We start from the raw sequence: 15,549 nt of genomic DNA, 5'->3' as shown, positions 1-15,549 counted from the left end.
CAGTGACTTTTTCTTATTTCCAGACTTGAAAAAATGGCTCGGTGGACAGAGATTTCCAGACAACGAAGACGTCATTGCCTCTGTAAGTGCTTATTTTGAGGATCTTCCGAAAAAGCACTTTTCTAAAGGATTAAAAAAACTTGAAAAGCGATTGACCAAGTGTATAGAGCTCCAAGTAGATTATGTTGAAAAATAAAAAAAAAAAATTACCCAAAAAAATTGTTTTTATACTTCATTCTAAGGACTTATTGAACTACCCTCGTACCAGTGTGGCGAGCTGGATTTGGCAGGGTGTAATCTTCGAGTTCAATCATTTATAAGTCGGATCCTGTTGCTCCCTGAAAGAGCAAAAATTAATACTGGCGTAGTGTTCACAGTTTGATATGGTAACAATACAGTCTTATCATTTTTAACTTAATAATAAATTTCACAATTGTCCATACGCGGTTTCTTGGATCCTTCTATGGAAAACCAAGAAGTGTCCTACATAAAGAAAAGAAGCTGGTCGGAGCCTGAGCAGCGTACCCGAGTAAATATAAATCAAATCAAAATATTTTGGAGCCTAAACAGCGTGCCCGAGTAAATATAAATCAAATCACAATGTCCCGGAGCCTGAACAGCGTACCCTAGTAAATACAAATCGAAAAAGAAAAACAAAGTCTCGAAAACTACACAGTGCACCCGAGAAAATATAAACAACAATAAAAAAAATCAGCTCGGAGCCTGAGCAGCGTACCCGAGAAAACAATATAAATGGCATGGAGCCTTTTCAGCCGTACCCAAGCAACAAAAAAGGTATTAAGATAGTCGAGAGCCTGGAATAGCGTACCTAGAGGAGTCAAAACAGCGGACCTCTATTCTTCAAGAGCGACAGCATTGAGAAATAATTCCGGATGCGTGGACGACGGTTTCCAGTTGTCCACTCGAGTGGTGATGATCTGCCTCTCGCTCGCCTTATTATAGCAGGTACTGTTGATGCAGACTGTGGAAGAGTGATTTCGACGCTTCTTAGTGTGGTGTCGCGCAACTATTCTCGTACCTTCTTGCCTTCCGCAGGCCTTCACGTGTGCTAAGCTTTGCCGACTTATTCGGGTTGCCTATCCGCAGGCGTAGATAAAAAGGACCGTTTCAACTGCTGTTATCCTTACTCAGCGGTCGCAAGCATTGATGATCACAATAGTCGCCTCTGGATGCTTTGTTTAGGCTACCATAAAAAAAGTAAAAAAAAAACTCCACCCTAAAATCATACCGTAGTTTGTTTTTGTTATAAAACTGCGCACTGTGAGAAGAGAGTCCCATCAATTCCCCTTCCATTATAGTATCCAACTTATTGTTCAACCCATGGTATTCCTGTTACAGCAATTAATGCAAATTGCTTAGACTAGCCAAAGCATCCTCAGCTGCTCTTTTCTCGTGTATCTGCTCTCACAAATTGGGCCAGAAACCCCGTTTCGGCAGTCGAAACCCCAACATTATTGAAAATTGTTGGTAATTTATTTTATAAAAATGCTTTGACTCACTAATTTCAAATTTTATTTTAGAATTTCATATTTCGAAATGGGGTATCCAATTAAATGACCAAAAGATTTGAAAAATTAGCAAATCTTTTTTTTTGCATTTTATAAATATGTTTTGAGTCACTGATTTTTAATTTTTATGTTATAATGATATACGTCGATGACTGTAACGGGAGAAATCAATGGATGACTCCTATAAGCAATAAAAACAAGATATGTAGGTAGAAAAGTGAGTGTAGAAGTAAATAGGGAACTGAGTGACTGGTTGGATATTTTGATAGTTGATATTTCTTCGACAAAGAAGATTTGGACCTTAATACAGTGAGGGTACATTTGTTAGTGTTTGCAGATGATAAGATTGTTATGACATACGAGGTGTGTTCAAAACGTAAGGTGACTTTTCAATTTTCGCGGGCTACGTAAATTCAAGTTTTAAATTTTTTGTTTTGTTGTGTTGGTACACTCGTCACGATCATATGTTCACAGTTTTGACTATATATCTCGTGTTGTTTTTCTGACAGAGGAGTAAAAGGTTAGAAGGGTTTGGTGTGCTCGGCGATTTTCTTCTTTCGAAAAAAATGCAGCAAAGAGTTTGCATTAAATTTTGTGTGAAAAATGGAATCCAGTGCTCTAAAACTCTTGAAATGTTGACAGTTGCATACGGTGAGTCTACTCTGAGTAAGAAAAATGTGTATAAGTGGTACGAGCTGTTCCAAGAAGGCCGAGAGGATGTCAAAGACGAACCTCGCTCTGAACGTCCCAGCACGTCAACAACAGATGAAAACGTTCAAGCAGTGGAAGAAATGGTGTTGAAAAATCGCCGAATTACCATCAGAAAAGTTGCTGAAGATATTGGCATATCGGTTGGCTCATGCCATGCTATCCCTTCGGACGTTTTGGGCATGAGCCGTGTATTAGCGAAATTTGTTCCAAAACTGCTTAGTTTTGATCAAAAGATCCATCGCATGACCATCGCTCAGAAGATGTTGAATGAAGTCAATAATGATCCTGATTTTCTCAAAAGGTTTATAACTGGGGATGAATCGTGGCTATATGGTTATGACGTCGAAACTAAAGCCCAATCGTCTCAGTGGAAGCATCCTGTGTCTCCAAGATCGAAAAAAGCGCGTAAAGTTCGGTCAAATGTGAAGGTTTTTCTCACTGTCTTCGTTGATTACCGTGGCGTAGTGCATCAAGAATTCTTACCACAAGGTCGTACGGTCAATAAGGAGTATTACCTTCAAGTTATGCGCCGTTTGCGAAAGGTGATACGCAAAAAACATCCGGAACTTTGTAAAAACAATTCGTGTATTTTGCATCACGATAATGCACCTGCTCATTCATCGTTACTTGTGAAAGATTTTCGGACCAAAAACAGAACCACAGTCATGCCTTAGCCTCCATATTCAGCGGATTTGACCCCCAGTGACTTTTTTCTTTTCATAAAACTGAAGAGACCCATGAAAGGACATCGATTTTCAACGATTGAGGAGATAAAAACTGCATCGCTGAAAGAACTCAAGGCTATACCACAAAGTGATTATCAGAAATGCTTCGATGATTGGAAAAAGCGTTGGTACAAGTGTATTATATCTGAGGGGGATTACTTTGAAGGGGGACTGACTGACGAAACAAGTGTATCAAGTTAGTGAACGATAACGTTTCCAGAGGTAGATCGCAGAAAGAATGATTATAATTTGTGAACGAGGCCCCAATTGGAAGAGACATAAGAAGCCATAAAATCCCAAGACCTTGCAGGAGAATATGTATGGACATGGAGGAAGGTAAAGAGATATTTGTTTACGGGGGCTGGTGAAACATCTTCTAACAACACAATGACAAGGATCCGCACTCCTCGGTAGTGTATAGATATTGCCTGTGGAGAGATAAAGAGGTATGCGAAGACATTAAAGTATGGCGTAAAGTGAATGACGCCTGAAACAAAAGATCTTGGATACTAATGGTCCCAAGGGTCAGCGACCTGTGTCGGTGAAGGGTTGCGGAACGAATGTGGTATTTAAATAAACAACATGGGAACGACTTAATGAAGACAGCTTTGAGCATCCTTCTCGCTAATGCCTTGGCATATTTTTGCCATGCGTGTAGGACTATAAGGTTACGAAAAAGTGATAGTTTCACACCTGATGTAACATTGAACACAAGGAAAATTACTTTAACCAAATATTATACGTGCGGTCGTTGCAACAAGGTAGGGAAGTATGAAACTTTTCCAACAGATTTCAATGCGTGGTAAAAAACATTTTGATAATCGTTTTTCTAATGCGGGAATAAGGGCAAACTAAATATTTAATGTAAGTGAGGAAGAAACTTTGTTACTACATGTTAAAATAAATGTCTTTCCTGTTTCCAAAACGCTTCAATTGGGAAGTACACACTTTTGCGTAGCGGATAATACATGGCGCATTATGGTGTTTTATAACCAGACATACGAGAAAGTTATTTGACGGAAATTCACTCAATTTGATTAAAAATTAATTCATTGCCCACGAAAAACACAGTTTTAACACATTTTTCATTAACACTTGACAGTTGAAGATAGACTCTTGGCGCCTGTAGTCGATCGAACCTCTCTTTCTGCCATGTGAAATAGACATAGACGATCCGATTGTGTTCCAATGACAGATCTTGCTCTTCGTTTCGAAACTTAGAGCTTGTTCACGAGATTCAACGAGAATGCCACAATTTTAAAAGAAATTTGAATTTATGAAGTTTGCTAGAAATAAAATTATTGGTCAATTAATAATTGATATTTGTACGGCCATGGTTAAACAATAAAGACATTTAATGCTACTAATTGGAAGATACATTTTCGAGGTCTTCCACCACCATAAGTTTTATCCAAGAGCTCTATTGGTATGCATGATGTTCAGAGGTATCTGGAACTATTGACTATTGAGGCGTTTATCACTTTATAAATAACACCTGCCAATGCAGTGCCTTGTGTGGTTCTATCCTGGATTAAAAGAATTCAGTTGAAGGATGATTTGCTTATGCGTTCGCTCCTACCCCAGCATCCTTGATACTATCATGGCGATAAAGTCAGATTCCACCCCCTCTTCTGGCATTGATTTAAGCATTAAGTGTCAGAAACTCCTCGTTGGATTTTAGAAGTAATCCATGAATGCAGCCTCTAAGTTAGAAATCTTTTCAAATTGCTGGCGATGAAATTCATTTATAAGATATTATAGGCTATCCTGTGAGTGCACTACCACAAATTACGGAGCAACCATGACGGCAAGGAGTATTTCCTCTATATAGGCGGGTTGCAAGGCCCCAGCGCCACTGCACGTAGGAGTGGGGGATATCTGGAAATGTGCTGTCTACGCAGGCTCAACGTATTATGAACGTATTTTACACTTACTACAAGTAAAATCATTTAGCCCTTTTTTTAGTTTTTCGAAATTCTTTTCAAATATACCAACATTAATGCATGCTAAATGAAATAAGGCACCCCACTTATGACAGGCAGAGTTTTATGCTTCTCCGTAAAGCATTACTTTGCATTTTAAACAGTTGTAACAGTCTGTCATTTTTGAATTAATGCTAACCATCTTTAAAGCACTCGCAACTGGGAAACCAGCACAGCCAATAGAAGACAATGATGTATATCGATGTCCGTATGATTTTAAACGTTGATTTCAAGAAGCTATACATTTAGTGTCCTCTACATTTTGTTGTAAGGAATCCTATAGCATGTGACCAAAGTAAATTTCGACTAACTTAAATCCGTTTAAAGGTAAATAATGGTTATTGCTAATATTTTTCAAAGAAAATTTGGCAAATTACATTGAGATCTCGTATAAGTGTCCGCCCCAACTTGTATAGATGTCCTGTATTGAAATTTCACAAATACCTCGGGCAGCATCCCTAATTGCGTTTTTCACCTCTTCTATCGCCCGCAAAAGTCAAAAAGATATAAGTCATGACAATGTGCCAAACTTAGGCTAAACTTAACCTAAAAAACAAGTACCATAAACGAAGAAAAGTGTTTCAAATACTCTAAAAGTCATGTTTGGGGCAGCAACATCCTGCATAAAGTAAAAATTCGCATTTAATTTATTTTTTCGTACCCAAGGAAAAAAGTTCTTCTTTAAGTACTCGAAGTTTATGTCAGCATTGATTGTGCATTGACTTTTTTCGGGTGTGAGGACTTCTTTTTAACGAAATGAAGAAACTCTGCGCTCAAGAAGCAAACATTTTGTTTGCTTTACAATACCATCTAAGATACATTTTTTCAGTGGTTAGGTTTTCTATTACACCATCCTTATGCCTGAATCATAAATAAAATTTTCAGAGAGTGTACATTAAAAAAATATGTTAGAACTTAGCCTTCACTGCTACCTTGAGAATACAACGCAGTTCACTTTATTCACATGCTATGGGACAGCTTATAGTTGAGATTATGTTAATATAGAATACTTTGCATATGAATATAGTAAACTTTAGATTTTTTCAATTGTTCAGATGTTAAGTAAACCTTGCAATTTAAACATAAAACATTTCAACAGATAAATAATAACAATACTAAGATAGATTTTCTGACTATCGGATCGCAGATAAATATCTCTTCCTTGCCATATGAAATAATATAAACGAACACGATTCAATGATACTATCTATATTAAAAGATAGGTCATTTATAGGTCTAAATATGAAAAGCTTATACAATTTTTTCCAAATATCATATGTGATTCTACACTATGTTCATAATGACTTGCATGTTGGTGGTAGTAGTGAGAACGTTTGCGGTGACACGTGGTAAAAAGATTTTACGGAGTTTATCTGGAAGGTGTAGATGGAAATTGGCTACATAGGGAAAGGAGGTTAGGTTGGCAAGGGGTCACAGAAGTTTGTGGTCAAGTGTTTAGTCTTTCAAGAGAGGCGGTAAGCGGTAACAGTCTGGGGAGACATCTGTCAGTTGCAGAAGGTACTTTTTGCATGGAGAGGTCCCAGTTACCTACAGAAGAGCGGAAGATGGTCAACGAGAGTACTAGCAGTGTGGAGAGCGTCTAGTATAAGTGACGGGGGGATCTCTTAAAGAGGAAGAGAGACCAAATAGGATCGGGAGAAAAGCATCGAGTCCATTTAAAGGCAAGGTAGGGAAAGTTAGGCTTGAGAGGAGAAAGGAGAATAGGAAGAGGAGTGAAAGGAGGGCGTCGAAAGTAGCATTTTAGAAAATGAAAGTAGATGAGAAAATGTGGCTATAGGACAAGAAAAAAAGGTGTTTAAGGAAGTGGAGGGAATTTGTTTCGTGGGAAGTAGAGGGGGTTTTGGTCAAGCAGGGTGAAGGAGTGGTAAAGGTGCTGTATTGAAACGTGGCAGGCGTAAAGAAGAAATACGAGGATTTGTGGAGGTATGTTTAGCAATTTGAGGTGATGGGAGTGGTAGAGACGTGATTAAAAAGAAATGAATTGGATAGAGTAGAGCCAAAGTTGCCAAGAGGATATCGGTGGAGACTCCAGCAGGCGATTAGGGTAAAGATCAAAGGAAAAGCTAATAGGGGAATTATAACAGGGGTGAGGGATATATTTGAGGAAGAAGTTAATGAAGAGAGAGAGGGAAAGGTCGTGCAAATAAGGACAATAAAGATAGGAGGGATAACATGTAAGTTTGAGACTCTGTATAGTAAGAATGGTATAGAAAGGATTAAAGAAAGGGGAAAGATTTACTAGAAGAGAGAGAGGAGGGTTTAGTGGTACGAGAGGAGAGGGGTTTCATGTGGGAATTAGGAGGGAAGTGGGCCTTGACAGGAAAGGGGAGAGCTTCCAAAGGAAATCTAATGATAAGATAATGAATAAGGAGGGGTAGATTCTGAGAGACGAGATGGAGGATAGAAGGTAGGCGGTGGCGAAAGGAATGGTAAAAGGGCACTATCTACAATAATTACGTTTTGCGGCACGTGTTGGATAGAAAATTAGCTAAGAAGGGAGTGGATAGAAGTTTGAACGAGAGGGTAAAGGATGTATCTGAGGAGAGGAAAGATAGGGTGAGAGGATGGTAAGATATCTTGGTGGGTTTCTTGATGGATAGGGGATTCCATTTCAATCGCGTATATGGAAAGCAAACTAGCGGCCGGAGTAGTAGGAGAAGTAAGGGTAGCAGGTATCAGGATATGGTTACTCGCATATGCAGATGACATAGTGCTTCTAGCAAAGAGCGAGAAGGCTTTAAAGGAGATAATGAAAAGGTTGAAAAAGGACTTCGATAAAAATAGGTTAGGGTTAAATGCGGGAAATTTCAAGGTTATGGTGTTCAGGAATAGAGGTGGGAGGGATAATGGAGGAGAGAGGAAATGGAAGAGAAAGGCGGTACAGGACGTGAACGAGTTTTTGTACCTGGGCTTTCTGTTTTGGAGAAATGGGGGAGTGGATGGTCATATAAAAGAGAAAGTGGTGATGAGACAGGTGCGGGGACTCGTAAAAAGGTTGTTTAAACATCATTTTTCAAGGAAAATACAATTTTTCAATTTACAAGTGATGCGTGTCTTATTTTATAGATTATAATAATGAGGGGCGAAAGGTGAGCGAGGAGGTCAACAGTATACAGAAGAGGTATGTAAAGTGGACAGCGGGGTTGGCAAGGAATACGCCTAACTATATTGTCAGGAATTAGACAGAAATAACGAGTTTAGGGGTTCTGACGGGTAGTCGAGCTTGTAAATATGAGGAGAAATTTTTGGAAGAGGTTGGGAATCAGCTGGTAGATAAGTAGATAAGTATTAGGTATAAGGCACAAGCGCAAAGGTTGGTAATGCGAGACAAAGCGAGGAAGTAGGGACGTGCTTGTGAGGCGAGGTGAATCGAGGAAGGCAATGCTACAAGAGCGAACGGTCTTACAGATAAGATGTGGAAGGATGTTAGTTTTTAAGGGTTGGTTGTAAGAAAATTCTATAAAAACAAAATGGAAGTATGAGCAAGTCAATTTTTAAAGGCCAGCAGGCCAAAAAATAAACGTTTATCTATCTAAGAAAGCGTTTACGTTTTTTTTTAAATAAAAAAATATCCATAACGAAAATAAATTTAAGAGAACAAATAAATATAACTACTAGATATGGAAAAACCACTACCGGGGAACGAAAGTTATTTTCAGGTTAAAATTCGGACACTGCAATTAAAGAAATTAAAATTCAAAACTTTTATCACTTTATTAATTTTTTTATTTTATTTAAATTAAGTATTATAAATATATTAATTATTTTTTATACATACCGATGCTATAAGATTTCTAAGATTGGTAGCTATTACTAATAAATCTGCTCTATTTATTGCTTTCTGACATTCGGAAACTACATTTTGAGACATTTTGAAAAAATGAATCATTTCGTCATTGTCACGACGCGACGCGAATGGTAGTCGGAGTGACAGTTTCAAACAATGCACTTTAACATATTTTATTGTTCTTGGACCACACGATTTTCACAATTATTTTCAATCGAATCCGCTGCCGTAGATTTTTGCACGTCTGTAAACATTTTGGGCTTAAATTTTTTTAAATATTATATAAATGTTATTGTTTTTAAGAAAATGTCTCGTTTAGCGGCATGTTAAAGTAGGACCACGTGCAAAGAGCGCCGTCATGCGGTGCAATTTTACGCATACAAACTCATAGCAATAAGGACCGAAACTTTTCTAGCTGAAGTACAGAGAGTCGGATTGTCGAGAATGAGAAGTGCCGAAGATACTGGAACTGCATATTTCCAACAATTGGTTCTGTTACATCATAACCAAGGAGAATGAAAATAAAGTGCTATGTAGCGACCTTATAAGGGAGTCACGATGGTTATACATAGAATATTTTGTTAAGCTAATCGTCCATATTATCAGCGCTCTTGGTGCCAATCTTTCATGAGTTGATAGCCTGAAAAACACCCCTGCATGTCAAAAAGATGCTAAGATACTTGCGGGAAAACTGTAGAAAGTTTTCGTCCTTGGGTCGCTCCTTGTCCTCAGAGTGCACGAAATTTTTTCCAGATAATCGTATTATGACAAGCTCATAGCAGAGTTGAGTCTAGTTAGAGCATTACCTGTAAGCGTTATGATGATAAGTCATTTAAATAAAATATATTTACAATAACTGTTTATAAAATCGCGGGACGTACCACAGTGTCATCAAGTAAATCTGAGTGATAGTAATATTTATAAGTTAGGTTATATTACACAGAATTCATATTGAGATCAGTATATAAGTCTCTTAGGATTATGCTATTAAAATGGTTAGCATATTCATATATTTCTCTTTCTCTTTCAGCTGTTCAGCCATCTACACCTTAATCTTGCATCTGTCTATAGCAGATTTGCTGGTGACTATCTTCTGCATTGGTGGAGAATCAATTTGGAGCTACGCTGTGTCTTGGATCTGGGGAAATGTGGCGTGCAAGGTTTTCAAGTTCTTGCAAATGTTCAGTCTCTATCTAAGTACATTTATCCTGGTGCTAATCGGAGTGGATCGATTCGTTGCAGTCCGCTATCCCATGAAGAGTTTAAACACTGCTCAAAGGTGCAAACGTCTAGTGATTCTCATCTGGATCCTTTCGATTATCCTCAGCATTCCACAGGTAAGAAACCACCTCCTATGTTTCACGCTGGGCCACTTTTTGCAGATGATCAATCAGTCTGCCGGAGTCCTACCCACCCCCCAAATTTCCCCTAGTAGAACCACTTAGTTTCCTTGTCTCGAAACCGCTGATAGTATCAAAAACCATATTTGATACGATGGAGCCTCACTGCTTTGTAGGAGGTGGACTGATATCAAAACTCGAGCCTCGACACACGTATTTAGTACACGACGGCCGGGACTGAAAGAAAAAATACGCTTTAAGATCCAAGTTGAATTTAGAAGCACAGTGAAATATTCATACCAAAAAAAGTTTGAAAGGTATACAATACCTATGATTTTAAGGGTGATGTGAAGAAAAGAAACAATCCCAGCCACTATATTGTATTAGAGGGCTATAATAACGCTATAATAAATCTTTGAATTTTCAATTTGCTTTGCTGAAACTTTAGCTCGGGAGAAAGTTTTTTTTCTGCAAAAAGTTAAAAATTTGATTCTTAACTGAAATTTTTCTATCGCAATCTGCAGCCAATTCTATTCTAATTTTCTAAAATTTCTAGTTGCTCTCAAATTTTTTTCTATTTTAAGTACTGCATTTAATTTTTCTAATTTGCATTGAATTGTACTTGAAGATTTTAAACTTCGAAAATCAAAATCATTTAAAGCACTGTTTTCAGCAATAAAAAATTGTATTGCTTGAGTTAGAATCTCAAATTTGTAGAATACAGCAATAATTACGATGTAAGTGGAAATTTCTATTGCGTAACAAAACTTCTCTTGAAGTCTTGACGTCTAATATAAAAGGATAATCCTGTTGTCTCAAGTGAATATTGCTTTGAGTGGACAAGTGTAGCAGTCAACGAGCTTACTCTAGAATCAAAAGCTCACAAGCTGCAATTATATGCTTTTATACACAGGTATATTGTAAATATAAATTTATTTAAAATATTCTTCAAAATTGAAAAACACTTTTGTCAACTCATAGTTTTTTTATATTTAACTACGTAATTTATTAAAGAATCAATGTCATTCTACAGTGTAAATAAATATTAAGGTATCCCTTATTTGTAAATTTTAAAAATATTTTGCTTCCACCTAAGCAATTATTTTCAATTACCAATAAAAATATGAGTTCAAAATTTCAGCCCAAACATTTATTCTTTAACTCCTCCGCCCACTGCTCGAAGTTTGTCTTTAAATTTACATGGGAGAAGAATTGCAATAATTAAAAATTCTGATAAATTGTTCAGTTCTTGTCAAACTCTTTATCAATCGAAGACCTTGACCTTCTTCCTAAAACAAAGAATGTGTATACAGTAAAAATGAAAATTTTGGGACTTTTCAAATAATAAGGGATAAAAAATTATTTAAAAATTCGCAATCGTAACTTTGAAACTATTCTTGGACTAGCCACTACTTAAATCGCGAAGGAAAATAAGTTACTTGCATGTGTAAAGATGTTGAAGATGTTGAAGATGTTGTTTAATTTTTTGGATAAGCATAGTCTTACAATAAGTGCACTACATAAAAAATATCAGGTTACGGCTTGACAAATCACGGATTGCTTAAGTTCATTCTGCTTTAATATCCAGTCGTATCGATTTTACATAATTCCAGTTCATATTTTAGCATGTGGAAGATTTTAATTTAAAAGTTTCCACATTCATCAAGATATCAATTTTTAAAAGCTTCCAATTCGAAATTTTAATATTTAATTTTTTTATTTTGAATATTTAATTTTCTAAATTTTCAAATTCTATAGCTTCGAAAAGTTATGCAATTATAATTAATTTATGGAAGAAGCGAGTAATGTTGCAATCTTAACACAGGTATATTAATAGATAGAAACATAAATATAGAATCTACAATGTACATGACAAAATATTTAATACGTAGATCGGTATCTTAGTTTTACTTTATCCATCGGAGAAATTTAATCTATAGACAGTGGCGTAGCCAGAACAGAGAAACTGACCCCCCCCCCCCCCCCCCCCCCCCGAAATTTCTTAATCAGATCTGTCATACACTGGAAAACTTCATTCTATTTACAACAGCTTGTGTCTATGTTTTAAAACCTCTGTTATCTGCCATAAATGCTAATAATAAAAGAGGATTGTATCAAATTTGCAACTCCAGTATTTTGTATTACAGTTTGAAATGTAATTTAGGCTCCTATAACTTTGAAAACAAGCAATTTTAAAACATTTTAATTTTTTTAACACTTCTACGTGTTCACTAAATTTTATACTTAAATTAGGAAGGCTCTCATTGTACACAAAAGGGTTCTCAGAATGCATTGTATTTTTTTTAATTTTCATGCATATTGCCCCAAAATTTTTTTAATTCTCCTCCCAAAAAATACTCCTTTAAAAATTATGTTCAGAAGTTCCACAAGCCTTGTTAACTTTAACACGTATTTACCATCAGAAAAAATACTTTTTTGTGCATTTAATTTAGAATCGTCAATATTAGGTGGCTTAAGTCGAAAGTTTTCATTTATTTTCACACTTTAAAATAGAATACGAAAAAAACTAATTTTTTTAATATTAGCCCCATGTGTCTACTTGATACTAATTTACAAATTATTATTGTTTGAGCAATTTTCTCTTACAATAGATTGTAAAATTCACGGTATTTCCGAATTTTTCAACTTTTTTCAACTTTTCAATTAGTGAGACAATTATCAACTCAAAACACATCCCTGAAAGAAACAGAAGGTAAAAGCGCCGCCAAAACATAGTGAATAAAAGATTTTTGCCATCAATAGATTCTGATATTTTAATTATTCGTGTTTAAAAATTAAAATATTTTCAATAGTAATGAAAATTCCACTTTATGTTGAATTTTCAATTAGAATGGGGTGATAATTAATTCAAATTAAGAAACACAATTGTTTAAACCATTAATTAATATTTCTAATAATACTATCTTTGAATATTGCCAGAATTTTTTTTAATATTCAAATTTTCGTTCACTTTTCACAATATGAGGTGATGACCAATACAAGTTATCGAACATAATTGTTCAAACAGTTTATTATTGATTATAACTTTCTTCTCTTACAAATAGGGTTCTCCAGGTATCACTCGCCGATTTGATTCTCCCTGATATATGTTATAGTACTCGAAAAACTAAACAACACATATTTTTTCATCTGCGGAAAAATACTTTAAGGGGGTGAAACATCCCCTCAAAGATAGGGGTCTCAAGCGTGGACAGTATAGTTCTGTATATAAAAAACAAATTCATTTCGATCAAACGTATGGGAAAATTTTTCTCGTGATGAAAGATGCATAACGTAATTTTCTCAATAAAATAATGAAGAGGGTGAGTCACCCCTACATATATTTAAAGTTGTGTTAAGAATGTTTAAATTCACAGAAAAAAATGTGAAAAAAAATATATTTTGCACTTGAGACAAAAATTTAAAAAAAAATTTTTTTTAATTTTAAAGTTTAAATTTTTGAATGATAGATTTCGTATTGCTGCTAAACGATGTAATTCTTGTCAATTGTTTTGAGCCTGAAATGTACTAGAGCCTTTAAAAACTGATGCCTTAAAAATTGAAATTATTAGAATATTGAACTTCTATGTAGCACAATTTGAAATTTGTTAAAAATTTCTCTTAAATTTGAATGATTAAACTATTCGAATATTAAAGCGTTTTTAATTGAATATCATAAGCTTTGAAATTCATACAACTTAGAAATGTTTAAATTACAGTTATTTAAACATTGTTTCAATCTTTAAATAAAACTTTGAAATTTGAATAGGTTAAGTTGTATAGGACAAAGGAATCATTAGTGTACTGCCTAATATCAAGATTATATTCAAAGCTATGTAAAAAGTTTTAATCAAATTCAATGCAAATGAAATGTATTTACTTGTATTCTAGACATTCTACAGCATCTCGTTCGTATATTCAAAATTTATTGTAATTGATGTATAGATGATTAAATGTATACTTAAAAGTAACATTTTAAAATAGTCAGAAGTAAGCCGCATCATTTTGAATATTAACATATTTAACCCTATAAATCAAGAAGCTGCAATTAAGACACGAGTTTAGCACTACTAGAATATGGTCTGCTATTGGTTTCATTATCATAGTTTAAGTTTGAAAAGTTTAAAGCAGAGATTATTTAGAATTTAACAAATTTGCATTAGCAATTTTTAAAATTGATAAATTCAAATTATCAAATTTAAAATTTGTTAGTGTAGAAACTGCTTCAGATTCAACCATTTCACCACAGTAAACGCAAGGAATAAGTTATCTTTAAATGAGATAAAAACACTGCAGCGCGTTTATCTAACGAAAGATCAAATTTATCCGACGAAAGATCAAATTTATCTGACGAAAGATATGTCAAATGGCTGCGTCTAGGTTTACCGAATAAATTTCCTCCATAAATTCTAAAACCCCCGCGATATTCACTTTTTTAGTCTTCTAACATTATTTAAATGATTTTGATAACAAAACAATAATCTACACTTACAGAATACATAGGCTAAACTTTGGTTAGTTTATAGTGATTGTTTTTGTTTTTGAATCTAGACGCAGCCGTTTGACATATCGCATATGTTAAATAAATATTTACGCAAGATACATTTTATCTTTCGTCAGATAAACGTGCTGCTGCGTTTTTCTCTAATTTAAAGATAAATTTTATTCCTGGTGTTTACTGTGACTGAGCCAATCGAGATTTTTAGTACTTCAAAATGAAGACCATTCAAAATTAAGTAAGTTTCAATTTTACAATTTTCTTATCCATTATATTTGGCATCATTTCAAATGGACCAAAATATAGAGTAAAGTCTTTTTACTTGACGATTAAACATTTTTAATTTTGAAAATTTAGACAACTTTTAATTTTCTAAATGGTAAAATGAATAGATAAATTTTCAAAACTTAAAAAAAAGAGAAAAAAATAAAATTTATAAGTTCTTTAAAACATCTTAACCCATTAACCCGAGGGGGGGGGGGCAAATTTGACCCAGGCCGAAATTTCAAATCGGCGCCATTTTCGAACGAAGCAAGGAAACCGGTTCTTACCCACACCTTAAAAAATTGTACTAAAGGATAGAAACCTCACGCACAGTTTTGACTTGCTAGTATCCTTCAGTCAGCTATAGGGTTCAGTCAAAGTGCAGTTCGGGTCGATTTGACCCCTCCCTGGGTTTTACGTATGCATTTCGTCAGACCACACAAGTTATTGGCCTGTAGTTCCTCGGGTCAGCTAAGTTGCCTATTTTCGGCAGGAGTATTGTGCGCCCTTCCACGAACCACTCTGGAATCGGCTCTTCCGGCTTCAAATATGAGGTGAAAATACGGGCCAAATGCTGATGGGTTGAGGACAACTTCTTCCACCAGAAGGTTTTGATACAATCTGGTCCCGGTGCAGAATAGTTCTTTATCCCTCTTAATACTTTTTTCACCTCCTCGGTAGTGATGGGTGGG

General features: G+C 35.4%; 1 protein-coding gene across 5 annotated transcripts in view; it reads left to right on the top strand.

Moving 5' to 3' along the window:
- Positions 1 to 15,549, top strand: part of LOC117175525 (gonadotropin-releasing hormone receptor) — a 355,246-nt gene that overhangs the window by 74,972 nt on the left and 264,725 nt on the right. For all 5 annotated transcript variants that reach the window (XM_033365255.1, XM_033365236.1, XM_033365233.1 and 2 more), the window contains one exon: positions 9,786 to 10,092. In XM_033365255.1, the coding sequence (XP_033221146.1) occupies positions 9,786 to 10,092 (307 nt within the window). The remainder of the gene's footprint in view (positions 1 to 9,785; positions 10,093 to 15,549) is intronic.

Source organism: Belonocnema kinseyi, chromosome 1 (assembly GCF_010883055.1).
Source record: "Belonocnema kinseyi isolate 2016_QV_RU_SX_M_011 chromosome 1, B_treatae_v1, whole genome shotgun sequence".
Lineage (NCBI taxonomy): Eukaryota > Metazoa > Arthropoda > Insecta > Hymenoptera > Cynipidae > Belonocnema > Belonocnema kinseyi.
This window is presented reverse-complemented; position numbering and strand designations above follow the sequence as displayed.